This window comes from Pseudophryne corroboree, chromosome 5, assembly GCF_028390025.1.
Source record: "Pseudophryne corroboree isolate aPseCor3 chromosome 5, aPseCor3.hap2, whole genome shotgun sequence".
In the NCBI taxonomy this organism is placed as follows: Eukaryota; Metazoa; Chordata; class Amphibia; order Anura; family Myobatrachidae; genus Pseudophryne; species Pseudophryne corroboree.
In genome coordinates, this window is record NC_086448.1 from 604,361,496 (window position 1) to 604,377,392 (window position 15,897).

Genomic DNA, 15,897 nt, shown 5'->3' on the forward strand with positions numbered 1-15,897 from the left:
TGACAGGGTAGGTTTCCCGAGTCGTAGGTCAACAGAGGAGGATTGGAGGGCAGGTCTGACAAGTAGGGCAGACAGTTGCCAGATAGGTATGATGGAGGTGCAGTGCCTGGGGCACCATGTGGGAGGAGACAGGGGTAGGCCCAAACCAGATGGGGTGGAGGCAACCAGAGGCTGTCCCCGACCCACATCACCCAGACAGGTACTGACCTTAGAACCTGTAAGGCCCTACGGACACTTTGTCATTGACTTTAGTCCTGTAGTGAACCCCTTTACAGAGATGGCTAGGAAGGGCATTCCCAAGTCAGTGGACCTTGCACCCGCTTGCGAGTTGGCATTCCAGTCATTGAAGGAGGCTCTGGTACCCGCTCCAGTGCTGATGGCGCACATTCTTGACCAGGACTGTGTTTTACGAACTACTGCGCCACTGCACGGACTGGGAGCAGTACTGAGCCAGGAGGAGCCATATGGGCAGGAGCACCCTGTGGCCTGTTTGAGCAGAATACTGCTATTGTGGGAGGTGGGGTATGCCACAATTGGGACACCTTGGGTGGCACTTGTGTGTAACTGGCCCCCCACCGTGGTGACTTACCACCCACCTGTTAGGTGGCTGCAACCTACCTTGGGGAAATTGGACAGACTTTTGTGGTGGAGCCTTGAACTTGGACTTCAGGTGGACTATTTGAACATTGTGCACCCACGAAGAGAGGCCCACTACACTATGGATGAACTGTCTAGGCCGAAGCCTACACCCCCTAGGTAGCGTCCCCTTCAACACAAGGGACTGCGGGACCAGGAGCCATATCGTTGGGACATGACTCGCTGGTTTTCCCTCTTGAACGGGGGGGGGGGGGGAGTGTGGCCGGAGAGACTAACCAGCCATACGTGTAATGGCAGCCGCAGCACTGAAGGGGTTAACCCCTAGTGCCCGACGCCATTAGGAGGACAATGGGCGCTTGGCGCCACTTTTAAACTGTGCACTGGCGCTAGTCAGACGCTGCAGAGGCCTCGAGTGGAATTGCGCATAGTCCACCATGTCGAATGTTGACACTATCAAACCCATCACTCACATTGCTGCGTGAATTGTGTAACAACACCTGAATCTTTGACTGTACCTTGGATATCTTGTTCTGAGGTAAAAATACCTTCTGCAGACTTGAATCCAGTACAGCCCACAAGTGCGTCATGCGTTGTGACGAAACCAGAGACGACTTTGCCCAATTTATGAGCCACCCGTGCCTCTGCAGACGTGTTATTGTCTTTTGTAGATGGCACAGGAGCAGTTCCTGCGATTTGTGCCAGGATAAAAAAGTTCGTTGAGGTATGGAAAAATTCTTATCCCCTGTTTGCGGAGATAAGCTGCCATCACCACCATGATCTTGGTAAAAACCCTGGGGGCTTTGGCTCACCCAAATGGCAGGGCCTGGAACTGAAAATGCTACTGGAGGATGGCGAACCTGAGATAACACTGATGGGACAGTGCTATAGGAACATGTAGGTACGCATCCTGAATATCCAGGAATACCATATAATCCCCTGGTTCCATGGCCAAAACTATAGAGCATAATGTCTCCATGTGGAGCCTTGGTACTAGGGAGGCCAATCCCGGGCTGTTTTTTCAATCCCGGGATTCGGGATTGAAAAACGCTCAATCCCGGGATTCCCGGGATTACAGTAGGGATCAGTGAAAAAGGGTGTAGGGAGCAGCGCTGGAGGGTAGGTAGCGGTGCGGGAGGGTGTAGGTAGTGGCGCGGAAGGGAGGGTGTAGGTAGCAGTGCGGGAGGGTGTTAGGTAACTGGGCGAGAGGATGTAGATAGCGGTGCGGGAGGATGTAGGTAGCGGTGCGGGAGGGTGTAGGTAGCTGGGCGGGAGGCTGTAGGTAGCGGTGCGGGAGGGTGTAGGTAGCAGCGCGGGAGGGAGACTGTTAGCACTGCACGGAGGGAGGGTGGATGTAAGTAATACCTCTTACTATTAGGTGGGCGCAGCCATGGACACACTGAACGCTGCTGCATTTCAAATGAAGCGCCGGCCACCAGCCAACCAGAGCTGGCGGACCGGCAGCCAATCAGGGAAGCGGCTGCAGCAGTCACTCCTGATTGGCTGCCGCTGCTGCGGCAGCTTCCCTGATTGGCTGCCGGTCCGCCAGCTCTGATTGGCTGGCGGCCGGCGCCACATTTGAAGTGCCGCTGCATTCAGCGTTTGTCTATGGCTGCCGCACGCCTAATTGTAAGTAGTATTACTTACACACCCTCCCTCCCGCACATGCGCAGTGTAATCCCGTGAATCCCGGGATTGGATGCTCCAATCCCAGGATTCAAATCCCGGCATTTTTGGGCCCAAATCCCGGGATCCCACCGATCCCGATCCCGGGATTGGCCTCCCTACTTGGTACCCAAATGTATTTGTTTAGCATTTTGAGATTGAGACTGGGTCGAAAAGACCCATTTGGCTTCTGAACCAAAAACAGGTTGGAGTAAAAACCCTGTCCCCGTTGTGCAGGGGGTACTGGAACGACTTGTGGCCGGAGAGACTAACCAGCCATACGTGTAATGGCGGCCGCAGCACTGAAGGGGTTAACCCCTAGTGCCCGGCGCCATTAGGAGGACAATGGGCGCTTGGCGCCACTTTTAAACTGTGCACTGGCGCTAGTCGCCATCTTTAAATGTATTGTGGGTGCTAGGCACCGGGTATTTAAAATATGTTTAATACTGTGTTTTCACCATGTTATATTTAATGCTCTAGGCACAGTTGTAGAATTGCACATTTACAATGCATGCAAATGCCAGCACTTAGAAGGAATGTGTAAGCTGTGTTGGTTTTAAAATGCATTTACGTTTGAGGACAAATGGCCTTGGAAGCTTCTCACCTAGGAATTGAGATGCTGATGACCCTGGCACCTGTAAATGGGTCTATGGACAAGCCATTTCTTTGAGATTGAGATGTGTCTCTGTGTAACTTTATAGACACATGCAGGTGAAAGGATTTGTTTGCTGTCTTCTCTGAATATTGTGTGAACTGGTTTTGCATGGAGACACAAGTTGCTGCTAAATCAGATTGTGTTTTATGAATGCAAACTAGTGTGTTTCGTTTACCAACAGTTTGATGTAACATTTCTTAGTCTTCATTATGTGTGATGCAGATTATGTTTAATTTACAGTATAAGAACGTTGTCTATGTGTGAGAGGGTGAATGCAATTGAAATGCAAGTTACATTTACATTTGTGAAAGAGACAGGAAAATGGTAATCAGATTGTGTTTGGGAAAGCCACTGGTTTGGTTATATATAAAGAGGAGCAGGAATATGCTTTATCTAATTCTTAACTTTTGAAATGTAACTTGTATTTATTTATATTTTCTGCGATAACCTGATTGGTTGGAGAAGACGGGGAGGGCTTACCCCCTGTGGTACTGTGTAGAACCGAGATAAAAGGAGGATGCCTGTGAGCCTCCAATTGTATTTGTACCATCTTCATTCTACTGGAACATCTTGCTGTATGCTGTTGCCCCTAGCAATAGGGAAGAGTCTTTTTTAAGACTATTGAGCAAATAAACATCATCTGCCTCAAGAAGATTGCTTCATCTTGTGACCTACAGGGTTATACCAAACATAGCCCCGTCCTCCGGCTGTCCAGGGAAGCACCCAACGTCTCCAAGTTCCGCCCTCCGCCAGCTACCGGTAGAGGCCTAGCAAGGATTCGTCAACACCACACAGGTGTGGTAAGGCAGCGTGTCGGCACATACAGAGCAGAACCGTGGTTCCAAACGCCACGGCAGGTTAGGAGTTTGGTGGTGGCAGCATAAACCCGCCCACAGCACAGTGGGTGGAGTCGGTAACAGGCAGAACTGACGGTAAGCGGGAATCCCCTATGTGGTCAGGTCCCGTGTGACCTAACCTTCCATTCTGTGCACAGGGGGCGGGACGCGAGAGCGGTGAGTGCTTTCGTACGGAACCGTCCTGTCACACGACTACTCTTGACTGAAGCAATTTCTGAACTGCTTCTTGCAAGGCCCTTGCCTTTGCCTCCACCCGAGACAGGCTGGTGCAGAAGAACCTTTGAGGAGGATGCTTCTTGAATGGGAAAAAACAACCTAGAGATACTGCTTCTTGCACCCAGGCATCTGTTGTAGACTGCCGCCAATTCTATGCAAACTGAAGAAGCCGGCCCCCTACCCTGGGGTCCCCCAGGGGAAGACCCGCACCTTGAGGCTGATGGCTTATCTTCTGGTTTGGAAGCTGGCCCTCTGGTAGCCCAATGCTTCTTTGACTTACCAAACTTAGGGGTATATGCAATAGCGGGCGAATTCGCGGCAATTATCGCCGTTTTTTCAATTCGACCAAATTCGCCAGGTGAATTCCGGAAGGTGGCTTCCGGAATTCACCATATGCAATGAAAAACGGATTCGCCAGAGTCGCGGGCGAAAATCGGCCGATTTGGCGGATTTTGCCGCGATTTTATAAAACGGGAAAAAACGGGGAAAAACCCGAAAAAAAAATGGCGTGGGGTCCCCCCTCCAAAGCATAACCAGCCTCGGGCTCATCGAGCTGGTCCTGGTTCTAAAAATGCAGGGGAAAAATCGGCCAGGGATCCCCCGTATTTTTAAAACCAGCACCGGGCTCTGCGCCTGATGCTGGTGCCAAAAATACGGGGGACAAAAAGAGTAGGGGTCCCCCGTATTTTTAACACCAGCATCGGGCTCCACTAGCTGGACAGATAATGCCACAGCCGGGGGTCACTTTTATGCCGTGCCCTGCGGCCGTGGCATCAAATATCCAACTAGTCACCCCTGGCCGGGGTACCCTGGGGGAGTGGGGACCCCTTCAATCAAGGGGTCCCCCCCCCCCAGCCACCCAAGGGCCAGGGGTGAAGCCCGAGGCTGTCCCCCCCCCATCCAATGGGCTGCGGATGGGGGGGCTGATAGCCTTTGTGATAAAAAAAAAGATATTGTTTTTTCCATTAGTACTACAAGTCCCAGCAAGCCTCCCCCGCAAGCTGGTACTTGGAGAACCACAAGTACCAGCATGCGGGAGAAAAACGGGCCCGCTGGTACCTGTAGTACTACTGGGGAAAAAATACCCAAATAAAAACAGGACACACACACCTTGATAGTAAAACTTTATTTCATACGCCGACACACACATACTTACCTGTGTTGACACGCCGACTGCAACGATCTCCGACGATCCGAGGGTACCTGTCAAAAAATTATACTCACCTTCCAGCGTCCAGAGGTCCAGGTCCAGAGGTAAATCCACGTACTTTGTAAAAAAACAAACCGAACACGATCCACCGGACTAATGAAAGGGGTCCAATGTTTTCACATTAGACTCCTTTCCCCGAATGCCGGGACATCACGTGACTCCTGTCACTGATGTCCCTTCAGCCAATCAGGAAGCGCTACTGCCGTGGCGCTCACCTGATTGGCTGGACGCCGTCTGTACTCTGACAGCGCCTCGCAAAGCCGCTCCATTACTTTCAATGGTGGGAACTTTGCGGCTAGCGGTGGGGTCACCCGCCGGTCAGCCGCTGACCGGCGGGTGACCTCACCGCTAGCCGCTAAGTTCCCACCATTGAATATAATGGAGGGAGCTGTGTGATGCGCTGTCACAGCGATCAGCCAATCAGGTGAGCGCAACGAAGTTGCGCTTCCTGATTGGCTTAGAGACCTGTCAGTGACAGCTGTCACTGACAGGTCTCATTCGTGGAAAGGTGTCCCATGTGTCAGCATGGGACCCCTTTCAGTCCGTTCTGGAGCGGGTATTTGCGTTTTCTTTTTTTGCCAAGTACGTGGATTTATCTCTGGACCCTGAGGTGAGTATATTGAACTTTGCTTTTCAGGTATCCGTGGATTCTACATGGAGAAGAGGACCGATGTCGGCGTGTGAACATAGGTAAGTATGTGTGTGTCGGTAGTGTGAAATAAAGTTTTACTGTCGACGGTGTGTGTGTCCTGTTTTTATTTGGGTATTTTTTTCCCAGTAGTACTACAGGTACCAGCGGGCCCGCTTTTCTCCCGCATGCTGGTACTTGTGGTTCTCCAAGTACCAGCTTGCGGGGGAGGCTTGCTGGGACTTGTAGTACTAATGGAAAAAACAATATCTTTTTTTTATCACAAAGGCTATCAGCCCCCCCATCCGCAGCCCATTGGATGGGGGGGGGACAGCCTCGGGCTTCACCCCTGGCCCTTGGGTGGCTGGGGGGGGGGGACCCCTTGATTGAAGGGGTCCCCACTCCCCCAGGGTACCCCGGCCAGGGGTGACTAGTTGGATATTTGATGCCACGGCCGCAGGGCACGGCATAAAAGTGACCCCCGGCTGTGGCATTATCTGTCCAGCTAGTGGAGCCCGATGCTGGTGTTAAAAATACGGGGGACCCCTACTCTTTTTGTCCCCCGTATTTTTGGCACCAGCACCAGGCGCAGAGCCCGGTGCTGGTTATAAAAATACGGGGGATCCCCTGTCAATTTTCCCCCCGCATTTTTAGAACCAGGACCAGCTCAATGAGCCCGAGGCTGGTTATGCTTTGGAGGGGGGACCCCACGCCATTTTTTTTTCTGATTTTACCGTTCCAGCAATAAAAAATAAATAAAAAAAAATTAATATTTTTAAAAATATATAAATACTATTTGTGCCTCCCCCCCCCAAAAAAAAAGTACCTAATCCCTTCTAATATAAATAGATCTGCTATTCCCAAAAAAAAAAACACCAAAAAAAACATGTTTAAAATTTTTTTATTTGTTTTCACCCTCCAAAGTGTGGCGGATTGAAAATGACGAATTTGCTGTCTAAAAGCACTGCTGTCGAATTTCCAAACTTGAATTGAATATGCTTTGGTCGAATTGCAGCACTTGTATCATTGCAGAAAAGTCGAATTTGCAAAAAGTCGAATTTCAAAAAGTCGAATTTTGAAAGTCCGTTTTTTGGTCGGAAAACACTGCATTGCATAGGCGAATTTTTTTTTTTGGTCGAAAATGACCCGAAATTCGCCAATTTCGGGAATTCGACCACAATTGCATATACCCCTTATTGTATTGGGGCTGCTTACGATCACTCTTTCCCTTCGCTTTTACTTGCGTTCGAAAAGGCCAAAAAACTGGACCCTTAGGTTTAGGATTATATGTGGAAGGAAACTTGACCTTCTTGGAGTCTGCTTCTGACTCCAGAATATCTCTCAATTCTTTACCAAAAAGAATATTTCCAGCAAAAGGCAAAGATTCCAAAACCTTTTTTGGATTCTGAATCCGCTTTCCATGTACTTAACCAAAGTGCTCTGCGAGCAGCTATTGTTGAGGCTGATGCCCTAGAAGCAATAGTACCCATATCTAATGCCGCTTCTTCCAAGAATACTGCAGCCTGTTTAATATGAGCTATATAGGATTTTTGTTCTCTAGAAGTTGAGAAACCATCTTCTTCCAGTGCATCAGCCCAGGCAGCCACTGCCTTTACCATCCAAGCTGAAGCAATAGCTGGCCTTATGACTGCCCCAGACAGAAAATATGGTTTTCAGAAAATCATCCACTCTCCTATCCGTGACATCATTTAATGAGGATGACGGTAAAGGCAATATAGATTTTCGCACTAATCGAATTACATGCGTATCTACTTTAGTAGCCAAATCCCCTTTTAAACAGTCCCCTGCTGGAAAAGGATAATTGGAATCCCACTTTTTGAGAATTCTATATTTTTTATTGGGTGCAGGCCATCCCTCTTCCATGATTTCTGTCAGCTGATCTGACCCTGGAAACTCAGTTTTAACTGTTTTGGGATGTTTAAATACAGGTGCCTTGGTTTTTAACACAGGCTCTGCTGAAACCTCTAAGGATAGAATGGACTTCATAGCTTTAATTAGTTCAGCTATATCCACTGAGCTGAGACCCTCTTCCTCCTCTTCGTATGCCGAAGTAGAGTAAATTGAATTTTCATCTTCCGATGAATCATCTTTTGTGTAGCCTGTGAAGGTGAAGGTTTACTTACCATCGGTTTATCAACTTGTCTTATATGAGAAGCTGCTGGGGGAAATGATATACCGTAGGTAGGGAGCTGCATGTAAGGGTTAATCGTGTACCCCATTCCTGGTAAAGAAGCTTTAGGAATTATCCGTTCAGCTATACTGGACAAGGTCTGTGCAAACATAGCCCAAGGTGGCTCCATCTGTACCTGATGTTGCACTGGGATCTGCCTTGTATTTTGCTGAAAAGCAAAACAATTTGCACACAAACCATCCTGAACCAGATCCTGAGAGGATAATACAGTTTTGCAAGAGAAACATGATATGAGTGTTGGTGTTACTGTAAGTGTACCTTCGTCACTTTTGCCGCTCTTAGACATGATAAATAATCAGCACTTTCACAGCGTATTACACAATTTGTGACTGTAATCACTTTAACCCTCTGAAGTGATATCAATCTGACCCTACACATGCACCGGCATTGAGGATCAGAAGAAACAACTGACAAACATATATTAAAGTCAGCAATCACACTAGCAGTCCGTCACATGTTGTATATTAGCAATATGAGCACATTATCAACTACAAACACAGTTTAAAGTATGTAGGAGTACATATTACTCAAACCAGTTTTACACAGATCTAACGTGTTCAGACGCATTGCAAAGAAAACCACAGTAATTGTACACAAACTCGTATGCAATAGGCACTTAACTATTCATACTGAACAAGTAGATAGAAATTTAGTGCTGTATAGCCCGTACTCAGTAGAGTGGGATACAGGGAGACTCATCTCGCTTCCAGGATCGATCAATACGTTGGCGAACGCTGAGTGGATCCAGACGCTACTAGTGTACACTGTCGCTCTGGGAACCTATAGTGAACACAGACGCTCAATGAACACAGACGCATCGGTCACACAGCCCATGCTGCGACCGGGTCTCCTCGCGGTAAGGCTGGTGCACCCGCGGTGGCAGCCGGGTCAGCTACTGTTTGGTAGTCTCCTCCCAATACAGTGCGGCTGTGTCCGTATTCCTCTACTAAGCGGAATCGATGCCTTACCTTCTCTCCGTGTTCCGGCCACAGCCTGGTAATTTCTGCTGGACCTGCTAGTATATCCGACACAGACGCCTGCCGAAATAGCACTGTACTCGTGGGTAAGCGTTGTCGCGGCCCGGCGGAGAGGAGTTGGAGCGACTCTTTCTGAGCGTATAAGACGCTGTTCAGACAAGATCACTCAAAAACTTAGTAAGACTAAAAAATAAGATAAGAAAGCTTAGGGCTGCTAAACGGAACAGCAGCCCGCTGACCATGGTCCGGCTCCTGCTGCACCAAACAAAAAACTGATTTGCCTGAGCCAGTGGGTTAGGGATATATGGATGGGCCCGTTGCATCCTGGGAGGCCTGAAAGCTTTTGATCGTTTGGTGCCAATCTGCTGTCGCTCCATCATATCCCATTGTTATCCCGTGGATAACTCGTGGACCCTGCCGGAGAAAACCACTTTTCGCCCGTTTTTAGGTCGAATTTACATTCAACCTTTTCAATCAAAGTGCCAATTTTTCGACTGTCGAAATAAGTCGCCGATCCACGTGTTTTTGTCTGTTAACAGGTCGAATCCGCGTTTTTGGAAAAAGTGGCCGAAAACGGCTGGAATTGAATAGCAATGTCCGGGTTTTTTGGCTCAAAAAATCCGGACATAATTGAATACCCCCTATATGCCTTTTGAATTTAAAAACATAATATTATCCTGGATTTGCATTGTATGGACCTGAATGGTGCCTTTGGGTACTTACTTCGCTAGGGTGTTATAAAGGTTCTGTGAATGAGGACTTGGTGTCTAGAGAGTAGATGAACCACTCTCTCCTTTATGATATTGATTTTTCTTGCTCTAGTAATCCATTTGCTGACAAGCGCACTGCTACCCTGAGGCCACTGTTTATCATGTGTTTATTTTTTGTTTGTTTGTTTTTTATGATCAGTATACAGGGTATGTACCAGCACGTACATGCTATGTTTTTGTCTTCTAAATAAAATAAAAAATAAACAACAAAAATATGTATTCCCTACCACATGGACACACACATGCACCAAGGTCAATTTTTGTCACCAGGCAACCAACCAATATATTTTTGTGTAGCGGCACTACAAAAAAGCACAGGGAGAACATAAAAACTCCCCAGAGATGGGACCCTGGTTGAAATCAAAACCATGATCCCATTGTTGTGAGACAGCAAGACTAACCATTGCACCACTGTGTTGCCCACAATTAAATATCTTGTGATTGTTTCATATTTTCACACCAGGTTTCATCCATTCAATGAATGCATCACATTTGCTAGTTTGCCATTTGATGTGGTGGATCAAGTGTCCACATATTTATAGAATCTCTCTGCTCTCATATAGCTGCTGCAGTTGGTTCAACCAAGGCTGATCCTGAGTGGCCACACCCACAGTGCTTGCACTGTGCTTCATGGGAATATCCCAGAGATCAGCGTCCCCTCATTCAGCTGGAGGAATAGAAATAACCCGAGCTTCATGATGGTACGTCTCTGTTAGGCTTTAAATACAGTATAAAGTATGTTTAATGCATATATGTAAAATTAGATACCATGGGATTATTATTTATTTGATTAACAAAGAAAAATGTTTTGTCTTTTTACATTTAAATGGACTGTGGTAGCTACTTTTGCTCCCCACAAGTTGCATGTGCTGTCTCTAGAATTTGAATGGCTAGATCTTGACACTTCCGGCAGCGGAACACCAGTAACTGTCTGTATGCTCTAACTCAGGGGTGGCCAGACTTTTGGAGTTGGCGATCTACTTTGAAAGCTGAAAAGCTTTTCGTGATCTATCTAGGTGGGACAAAAGCGCGTGCCACAGACGCATGGCCAAAAAGGGGGCAAAGCATAACAAAAAGGGGGCGTGACCTTCTCGCTGCACAGGGTGTAGGGACTGTCTCACCCGAAATCACAAATTGGCTCCAACAAGTAAAAACCTCAAACACATTGGCCCCGACACACACAGTAGTAAAATTGCCCATTACAAGTAAAAAAAAAATTGTCTACCACAAAAAAAATAAAACCTATATTAAACTGTCTCAGACCCCGCACCTCCTCCCTCCCCCTTCCCCATATAACACTTCAATAACACCGCCAAACACTACCTATTGAGCAGACAGCCAGGAGGAACAGCAGCTCCCTACGACAGCACCCCATTACAGGCAGGCCAGGCAGTCGAAGAAAGAGAAGCAGCGGCAGTGGGCTCCTCACAGCGTGCGGGTGACATCATGATGTCACCAGCGCGCCACTACTGGGAGCTGGTTAAGTTGGTCGCGATCTAACAGTGGGTGCTCCGATCTACCTCTTGGCTACCCCTGCTCTAACTGGTTAAGAAGTTTGTCAGTTAATACCTACAGGAGCCAGTGGCGGAACTAGCGAGCGGTGGGCCCAGGTGCGACAAAATGCTTTGCCCCCCTCCCCACATCCCCCCCACACACATCCCATCCAAGTCCACCCCCTCACCCCTGGAGAGGATCTGGTGAGGGGGACCTGCTCAGGGCCAGAGAAATGGATACCTAGCAACAGTGCCGTAACTAGACATTTTAGCACTGTGTGCAAGAAACGGCATCGGAGCCCCACTCCTGCATGCAAAACAGGGGCAGTGCGCGCCGTAGGCGCGCGCAAAAATACATAGTGGCGTGGCTTCGTGGGGAAGGGGTGTGGCCACAAAATAATACCAATTCATAAAACGGTACACAGTAGTCTCCATTATTCAAATTACGCCGCACAGTAGCACCACTACACCAGGTAGAGACCCTTTTACACCTTACAGCGGACATATTCCTCTTTTTACACATTACAGCAGACAGCGTGCCCTTTTTACACATAACGGCAGACAGCGTGCCCTTTTTACACATAACGGCAGACAGCGTGCCCTTTTTACACATAACGGCAGACAGCGTGCCCTTTTTACACATAACGGCAGACCGCGTGCCCATGTTACACATAGCGGCAGACAGCGTACACTTTTTACAAATAACGGCAGACAGCGTGCCCTTTTTACACATAACGGCAGACAGCGTGCCCTTTTTACACATAACGGCAGACAGCGTTCCTTTTTTACACATTACGGCAGACAGCGTCCCCATTTTCTCTGACGTCCTAGTGGATGCTGGGAACTCCGTAAGGACCATGGGGAATAGCGGCTCCGCAGGAGACTGGGCACAAAAGTAAAGCTTTAGGACTACCTGGTGTGCACTGGCTCCTCCCCCTATGACCCTCCTCCAAGCCTCAGTTAGATTTTTGTGCCCGGCCGAGAAGGGTGCATTCTAGGAGGCTCTCCTGAGTTTCTTAGTAAAAGTTTAGTTTTAGGTTTTTTATTTTCAGTGAGACCTGCTGCAACAGGCTCACTGCATCGAGGGACTAAGGGGAGAAGAAGCGAACCTGCCTGCTTGCAGCCAGCTTGGGCTTCTTGGCTACTGGACACCATTAGCTCCAGAGGGACCGAACACAGGCCCAGCCTCGGAGTCCGGTCCCAGAGCCGCGCCGCCGGCCCCCTTACAGAGCCAGAAGCAAGAAGAGGTCCGGAAAATCGGCGGCAGAAGACATCAGTCTTCACCAAGGTAGCGCACAGCACTGCAGCTGTGCGCCATTGCTCCTCAGGCACACTTCACACTCCGGTCACTGAGGGTGCAGGGCGCTGGGGGGGGGCGCCCTGAGCAGCAATAGAAACACCTTGGCTGGCGAAAATACATCACATATAACCCCCAGGGCTATATGGATGTATTTTAACCCCTGCCAGAATACAGCAAAAAGCGGGAGAAAAGTCCGCCGAGAAGGGGGCGGAGCCTATCTCCTCAGCACACGGGCGCCATTTTCCCTCACAGCTTCGCTGGAAGGACGTCTCCCTGACTCTCCCCTGCAGTCCTGCACTACAGAAAAGGGTAAAACAAGAGAGGGGGGCACTAATTAGGCGCAGTATAAATAAAACAGTAGCTATAAGGGGAAAAACACTTCTAGAAGGTTATCCCTGTATATATATAGCGCTCTGGTGTGTGCTGGCATACTCTCCCTCTGTCTCCCCAAAGGGCTAGTGGGGTCCTGTCCTCTATCAGAGCATTCCCTGTGTGTGTGCTGTGTGTCGGTACGATTGTGTCGACATGTATGAGGAGGAAAATGGTGTGGAGGCGGAGCAATTGCCTGTAATGGAGATGTCACCCCCTAGGGAGTCGACACCTGAGTGGCTGAGCTTATGGAAGGAATTACGTGACAGTGTCAGCTCTTTACAAAAGACGGTTGATGACATGAGACAGCCGGCTACTCAGCTCGTGCCTGTCTAGGCGTCTCAAAAGCCATCAGGGGCTCTAAAACGCCCGTTACCTCAGATGGCAGATACAGACGCCGACACGGATACTGACTCCAGTGTCGACGATGAAGAGACGAATGTGACTTCCAGTAGGGCCACACGTTACATGATTGATACTATGAAAAATGTTTTACATATTTCTGATAATACAAGTACCACTAAAAAGGGTATTATGTTTGGTGAGAAAAAACTGCATGTAGTTTTTCCTGCATCTGAGGAATTAAATGAAGTGTGTGATGAAGCGTGGGTTTCCCCCGATAAAAAACTGATAATTCCTAAAAGGTTATTAGCATCATACCCCTTCCCGCCAGAGGATAGGGCACGTTGGGAAACACCCCCTAAGGTGGATAAAGCGCTCACACGTTTGTCAAAACAGGTGGCACTACCGTCTCCTGATAGGACCGCTCTTAAGGAACCTGCTGACAGAAAGCAGGAGAATATCCTAAAATGTATATACACTCACACGGGTGTTATACTGCGACCAGCAATCGCCTCAGCCTGGATGTGCAGTGCTGGGGTGGCTTGGTCGGATTCCCTGACTGACAATATTGATACCCTAGATAGGGACAGTATATTACTGACTATAGAGCATTTGAAAGATGCATTTCTATATATGCGTGATGCACAGAGGGATATTTGCCGACTGGCATCAAGAGTAAGTGCGCTGTCCATTTCTGCCAGAAGAGGGTTATGGACGAGGCAGTGGTCAGGTGATGCTGATTCCAAAAGGCATATGGAAGTATTGCCTTACAAAGGGGAGGCGTTATTTGGGGTAGGTCTATCAGACCTGGTGGCCACGGCAACTGCTGGGAAATCCACATTTTTACCCCAACATAAGAAGACGCCGTATTATCAGGCGCAGTCCTTTCGGCCCCATAAGGGCAAGCGGGCAAAAGGCTCCTCATTTCTGCCCCGTGGCAGAGGGAGAGGAAAAAGGCTGCAGCAAACAGCCAGTTCCCAGGAACAGAAGCCCTCTCCCGTTTTCTGCCAAGTCCTCAGCATGACGCTGGGGCTTTACAAGCGGACTCAGGCACTCCCCTAAAGTCTGCTTTACCGACGTCTCCCTCCGACAGGGAGGCGGTATTGGAAGCCATTCACAAGCTGTATTCCCAGCAGGTGATAATCAAGATACCCCTCCTGCAACAGGGACAGGGGTATTATTCCACGCTGTTTGTGGTACCGAAGCCGGACGGCTCGGTGAGACCTATTTTAAATCTGAAATCCTTGAACACTTACATACACAGGTTCAAATTCAAGATGGAGTCACTCAGAGCGGTGATTGCGAACTTGGAAGAAGGGGTTTATATGGTGTCTTTGGACATCAAGGAGGCTTACCTCCATGTCCCAATTTACCCTTCTCACCAAGGATACCTCAGGTTTGTGGTACAGAACTGTCACTATCAGTTTCAGACGCTGCCGTTTGGTTTGTCCACGGCACCCCGGGTCTTTACCAAGGTAATGGCCGAAATGATGATACTCCTTCGAAGGAAGGGAGTTTTAGTTATCCCGTACTTGGACGATCTCCTGATAAGGGCAAGATCCAGGGAACAATTGGTAGTCGGGGTAGCACTATCTCAAGTAGTGTTGCGGCAGCACGGTTGGATTCTCAATATTCCAAAATCGCAGCTGATCCCGACGACACGTCTTCTGTTCCTAGGGATGATCCTGGACACAGTCCAGAAAAAGGTGTTTCTCCCGGAGGAGAAAGCCAGGGAGTTATCCGAACTAGTCAGAAACCTCCTAAAACCAGGCCAAGTGTCAGTGCATCATTGCACAAGGGTCCTGGGAAAAATGGTGGCTTCCTACGAAGCAATCCCTTTCGGCAGATTCCACGCAAGAACTTTCCAGTGGGACCTGCTGGACAAATGGTCCGGATCGCATCTTCAGATGCATCAGCGGATAACCCTGTCACCAAAGACAAGGGTGTCTCTCCTGTGGTGGTTGCAGAGTGCTCATCTTCTAGAGGGCCGCAGATTCGGCATTCAGGACTGGGTCCTGGTGACCACGGATGCCAGCCTGCGAGGCTGGGGAGCAGTCACACAGGGAAGAAATTTCCAGGGCTTGTGGTCAAGCCTGGAGACATCACTTCACATAAATATCCTGGAGCTGAGGGCCATTTACAATGCCCTAAGACAAGCAAGACCTCTGCTTCAAGGTCAGCCGGTGCTGATCCAGTCGGACAACATCACGGCAGTCGCCCACGTGAACAGACGGGGCGGCACAAGAAGCAGGAGGGCAATGGCAGAAGCTGCAAGGATTCTTCGCTGGGCGGAAAATCATGTGATAGCACTGTCAGCAGTGTTCATTCCGGGAGTGGACAACTGGGAAGCAGACTTCCTCAGCAGGCACGACCTCCACCCGGGAGAGTGGGGACTTCACCCAGAAGTCTACCACATGATTGTAAACCGTTGGAAAAAACCAAAGGTGGACATGATGGCGTCCCGCCTCAACAAAAAATTGGACAGGTATTGCGCCAGGTCAAGGGACCCTCAGGCAATAGCTGTGGACGCTCTGGTAACACCATGGGTGTACCAGTCAGTGTATGTGTTTCCCTCCTCTGCCTCTCATACCCAAGGTACTGAGAATTAT

General features: G+C 49.0%; 1 protein-coding gene across 7 annotated transcripts in view; it reads left to right on the top strand.

Annotated features, from left to right (window-relative positions):
* Window positions 1-15,897, top strand: part of MPPE1 (metallophosphoesterase 1) — a 296,325-nt gene that overhangs the window by 219,070 nt on the left and 61,358 nt on the right. For all 7 annotated transcript variants that reach the window (XR_010177827.1, XM_063923442.1, XM_063923443.1 and 4 more), the window contains exon 9: window positions 10,348-10,485. Coding sequence is in view for 6 of the 7 variants with exons in the window: in XM_063923442.1 (XP_063779512.1) it covers window positions 10,348-10,485 (138 nt within the window). In the remaining variant the exon portion in view is untranslated. The remainder of the gene's footprint in view (window positions 1-10,347; window positions 10,486-15,897) is intronic.